The sequence below is a fragment of the Solanum pennellii genome, chromosome 12 (assembly GCF_001406875.1).
Source record: "Solanum pennellii chromosome 12, SPENNV200".
In the NCBI taxonomy this organism is placed as follows: domain Eukaryota; kingdom Viridiplantae; phylum Streptophyta; class Magnoliopsida; order Solanales; family Solanaceae; genus Solanum; species Solanum pennellii.
Window position 1 is genome coordinate 34,005,690 of NC_028648.1, and position 5,708 is coordinate 34,011,397.

A 5,708-nucleotide genomic window follows, 5' to 3' on the forward strand; every position below is an offset into this window, starting at 1 on the left:
AATCCAGGTGGACTGTGACGGCCCGTCACACCTGTGACGGTCCGTCCTGCACCTCCGTCCTGACGGTCAGAGACTCGTTTCCCGTAACAATTTCTCAAGAGTTGAAGTGTTTTGCAACGGGAGCTTACGACGGCTCGTCGTGGATGTGACGGCACGTCCTGCAGGTCCGTCACAGATTACAGAGAGTCGATTTTCAGTACCCAATTTCAGAATTCTAAGTATGCTGAAACGAGACCCTGCGACGGTCCGTCGTGCCTGTGACGTTCCGTCGTGGGGTCCGTTTCCTCAGCCAATTTTCCAGAATTAAAATCTGCTGCTCAAAACGACTAAACAGGTCGTTACAGCATCTTTATCGGATTTTGAAATGATGGATTATGTCGTTGCATACCCGTCAAATAAGAATTGGTTTTATGCCACGTCTCAGCCCAAAAACTGCTGGACTGATCAGGTAATTTGACATGTATATGAATTTCATGTGTGTGTAAATGTATCATATATATTTATACTAATGTATATGATACATTAGTATAATATGTTATACATACATATAAATAACATATATTACTTTCAGTGTCTAGTATTTTATTTTCATTAATTTTCTTTTCAAATGTATAATTATGCTTATATTTTTTTTATAGCACATCGATGTTATTTTTAACTACCTGTGTAAAAAATCAAAACTTTGAAGCATGGATCAATATAGATACACAACAGTCAATTGTTTGTTCAGTGAACATATCAACAATACCATGATAGGTATTATAACAATGAGGCTGATGATGATATTAGTACCCAAGAACACCTTGATCGTGCAAGAGCTGTATCAGTACATGAGAGGTCAATAATCAATGTCATGAAAGGTTTTTAAATACCAGTTGGATTACCATAGCATCTGGTGGACGATGTTTATATTCCGATTAATTATGATGAAAATTTTCATTGGGTGTTAGCTGTTGTTGAATTGAATCAGAGGTTGATACGCGTGTATGGCTCTTCTTTGGGCACAAGGAAACGTGTATATTTTGAGGAGATACAAAAATTGTCAAGGATGCTACCTTCTTACCTCATTGACAGTGATTTCTTTGAAAACACTGAGCGGACAAACTGGCCAGTACTTGATGCATACATGGACAAACAAACGGGTACACTTTTAGAGTCACATATTCCTTTCAACATTGAATACGGTGAAGATATCATTCAACAAGAAAGACGATAGCTTGTAAGTATTTAAATTCTGGACTACAATATATGTGTAAGTTATTTTACAAATTTATATTATGTATTTTGTTGTAGGGACTGCGGGTTATACGTAGCTACATTTGCAGAGTTTTTGAGTGACCAACTTGTTATACCACCTGATACTGATGGTCATCTTGCAAATTATCTACGCAATAGATATGCAACATTGTTATGGAGATACGGCAACGACAAGGTCAAGGGTGGATACATAAGTGAGAATGATGATCCACCAAAGCCTAAGGATCAATTCACAACACCAACTGAACATGATCTCGTTAAAATAGATTAGTAATTAGTAGGGATAGCATGAACAAGTTTTTATGTTGTTTTGTGTTAAAGACAATTATCTTTTGTGTTTATCTAAAAACTTATTTGTATTACAATAGTTTGTTAGTTATTAACATTATGTGTTTTCAAGGTATTGTTTTAGATATAGTTGTTGCTTTATAACGTTAAGGTACACAATCATTATTGTTTGAGTTTAAGTATTTTTGAAAGTTCACTTACAAAATGACGTATATGATACATAAGTTCTAATGTTTATGATACATTATTATTTGAGTTTAAGTATTTTTGAATGTTCACTTACAAAATGATGTTTATGATACATAAGTTTTAATGTGTACACATTCAAATATATATGTTAGCCACTTGAATTATGTGAATGTATATGATACATCATATACGTCAACAAACTAATCACAACATACTATTAAATTGAAACGCACTACTGCTGAGTATAATGTATCAAAATTATAACTCATAATGCAGTATACACGATACATACACTTGAACAAAGTCAAGTTTGGGACACTTGAATTTACTTAAATCGTCATTATGGTATTGAATCAATGTTTTATTCATTTACACAATAATTATTCACAGTATATACATTCAGATTTATTTATTAAATTAGGAGTTTAAGTTTGGCACAAAATTATCAGCAAATGCATATATTTGAACATCAAATAAGTTGTGTAACCAATACACTTTATTTAGTCCAAATACTAAAGAAAAAAATACATATAAGTACCATGAACACGAATGTCCTACTTTAAAACATTATTTCAATTCTCTTTCGGGAAGAAAGTACAAGTTCTCCTGTTGTGTCCTTCTTGTCCACATTGCCCACAAGAATTGTTGTTCACTGTTATTTTCTCATCCACATTTTTCTTTCTTCGCTTTCTTGGTCGTCCAACCAACCTTCTATACCTAGGTGGTCGGATAATTTCATCTAAAACATAGTCTGGAACGGTTCAATCCTTCTTATCTGGCATTGGAACCATTGCAACCTCGTACATTTTTTCTAATGCATCAGGCTTGTAGTAATCAGAGCAATATGGGTGCAAATTTGTAATATTCTTGTGCTTCAAAACTGCAATTGCGTGTGCGCAAGGTATCTCATCATGTTGAAACCTTTCACATGTGCAAGTTTTCTCTCAAGGCATACAATGTATCTTCTTTCGGCTTCATGAACTGAAAAAATATATTCAGATGATGAAACAACCTAAGAATATAAGTAGTTAGTGATACATTACGTAATATGCAATTTATATATCATTTCCCAAACAATGACTATCATTGAAAATCAGTTTGTTTCTGGTACACAAAATAGAAATTTAGGAAAATTGATAAATACCTTCATCTTTGCACTTTTAGATGCGTTTACAATCAATATCTCCTCAAATCTTCGACCCAATGTGTCCTTTGTATATGACACTATTTCTCTATTTTTATAGTTCCAACTACCAAATCGAAGTCTAGCTTCCTCCAAGAAGTCTATTATAGTTAACCTACGTGCATCGACAAGGCATTCATTGATACACTCAGCGATGTTCGAAATCATCATTCTACCTCTGTTTACGATTGAATGAACTCTTGACCACTTCTCATAACCAGCATCTCCAAGGTAATCCTTCACCCTATGATCAACTTTCACCACCTTAGCAATTAATTTATCAAAATCTCCCTTTCTGTATGCTTTTGCTATTGAGTAAAATATATCACTTAGTGTGTTTTTACTTCTTTTGAAGCTTGAACATACATTCTTCCAAAGATGCCATATGCATGCACAGTGAGGTACATTTGGGTACACAATGCTTACACTCTTCATGATACTTTCATTTCTATCTGATACAATACACATGTTTTCACGCTCGCCAAATGCATTTTTGAACTGTTCGAAGAACCATATCCACGAACAGTCATTTTCAGTGTCTACAACACCATATGCTAATGGCAATATGCAACCTAATTACAAAGAAACACAAATTTAACTTTATGACACACAATGTTTACACTAAGATAAATTAACTACATTACATCAGTATTACAATAGTCATACCTGCACCATCGAGTGTGCTCGCTGATACAAAAGTACCCTTGTAAGCCCCGCCAAGATGTGCAGCATCCACTACAACTACAGGCCTGCAGTAGTCGAACCCTCTTGTCAACGGTCTTAGGGCTATGAAAAGATACATGAATTCATTATCTTCCGTCTTTTGCATCCTTATATATGAATTTGGATACACTTTATTTAGCATCCATATGTATCTCGGCATCTGCTTATATCCTTCTGATGGCTTACCCTTGAGCATTTTTAGTGCACGTTCTCTAGCACGACATGCTTGCTGATATGATACCTCTACCCCATATAATTCTCGAATATCTTCAATTACATCTCGAGGGGTATGAAGTCGTTTATGATTTACCAATTAGGGGCAGTCAGACCACTAATAAATCCAATTGTTGCTTGTACTTTTGTTAGTATCCTATTCCGCATCGGACATGTATGTTCACTATTGAAATATCTCACTTTGAATACATCAGATTTTTTTCTGCAAGAAGACTTTAAAGTCCATCCACACTGATCACTGAAGCAAACCAACACATAACTGTCCAAATTTTTTAATTGGATTAATTCATATAACAAAAGCAATGTTAAAGTTGTTAATAACTAACGTATCTGACATAATAAAGAACACAACCATTTTTTGTCCAAATTTTTGTGTATTACATAATGACATTTATCAATACACATGTAAATCAAATTTCAATACTCATCAAACATTGACAACCTTATCACAACGAAATATATACTAATTATACTTATGTATCACACACAATATAAATAGAACTGTACTATAGAAAAATAATCAAATTAGAGAGAAAGCATTCCAATACCTTTTTTTATCCGATCTTTTCACTCGAAAATTGAAGTTGTTCTTTATTTTATATTTAGCCATTACAGCAATGAGTGTTCCTTTATCCTTATACAACTACCCCGTCTTCACATTGGTACTATTGGAATCAGTTATGTAATTCGTAGCATTTAATTCTGGAATATAATTAATGTCATAAATTCTCGACTCGACCAGATCAAGAGCTTCAGTATCTCTTTCGGTACCTTCCACGCATACGACTTCTCCGGATGAACAATCAAAATTATGTATCTCCCCAACAATTTTATCAGTTGTAGCAATACAAAGCGGATACATGCCGATTCTAGGCGCATTTATACTTCCAAATAAAGTGTAACAACCTGTTTAGTCGGTTTGAGCAGTAGAATTATTCTGATAAAAACTGACTGAGTCGACGGACCACGCGACGGACCGTCATGGGCACGACGGACCGTCGAGGGTCTTCGTACCAAAACACTTCAACTCTTGGAATCGGGGTACTGGAGTTACTTCTCTGAACTTCAGGACGGACCTGCAGGACGGACCGTCATGTATACGACGGACCGTCACAGGGTCTTCGTTCCAAAACACTTCAATTTTTGGAGTCTAGGTACCGGAATCGACTCTCTGAACGTCACGACGGACTTGCAGCACGGACCGTCGTAGATACGACGGACCGTCACAAGCTGCGTAACCCCGACTTGGTCAGACTTCCGCTAAGATATTTAAAGGGGCGTTTTGGAATTTTCATAATTATTATTATGAAATTAGTGGGGTAATTTTTATAATTGAGTTAGTTGGGGGTTAAAGGAGATAACTTTAAAATAAGTAGTGGGTTATTTTTATCACCTTTTATAATTGATTATATGATAATTAGGGTAAAAAGAATCTGTAAAAGAAAAATAAAAAGAGGAGAACGAAGGAGAGAGAGTGGAAAAACGAAAAGGGTTCAAAGGCATTGGGGAGATAGCTTGCTTGATCTTGATTCTTCGGTAGAGGTAGGTTATGGTTTAATTCTATGTGATAGATAAACTCTAAATAGCAATTGATATGTATTGAATGATATTGTAAAGTCTCCTATGTACTTGATTGTGTGGTTGTATGTTTTTGATTGTATAGTATGTGGTTGGCCTAAAATTATGAGAATGTTGAAATTCTAATCTTGAATCATCTCTATTGAAGTAATGCCTTGAATAAATAAGGCTTGATGAAATTCATTAACGAAAGAAAAAGTGGTGATATTAAATGATAATTAACGTAATATTGGATCGGAGTGTCACGTTCCGACAC

The 5,708-nt window shown here is 35.0% G+C and overlaps 1 protein-coding gene and 1 pseudogene across 1 annotated transcript; one reads left to right on the forward strand and one right to left on the reverse strand.

The window, feature by feature from the left end:
- LOC107006199 overlaps positions 1-1,528 on the forward strand; it is a 12,942-nt pseudogene extending 11,414 nt beyond the window's left edge.
- A 967-nt stretch (positions 1,529-2,495) lies between these two features.
- On the reverse strand, positions 2,496-3,836 carry LOC114075288. Its single transcript, XM_027913777.1, has 4 exons — positions 3,584-3,836; positions 2,879-3,489; positions 2,656-2,746; positions 2,496-2,614 (listed from the first exon to the last, which is right to left on the reverse strand). The coding sequence occupies exons 1-4, from the start codon at positions 3,834-3,836 to the stop codon at positions 2,496-2,498; spliced, it is 1,074 nt and encodes a 357-aa protein (XP_027769578.1).
- Positions 3,837-5,708: the final 1,872 nt, after the last annotated feature.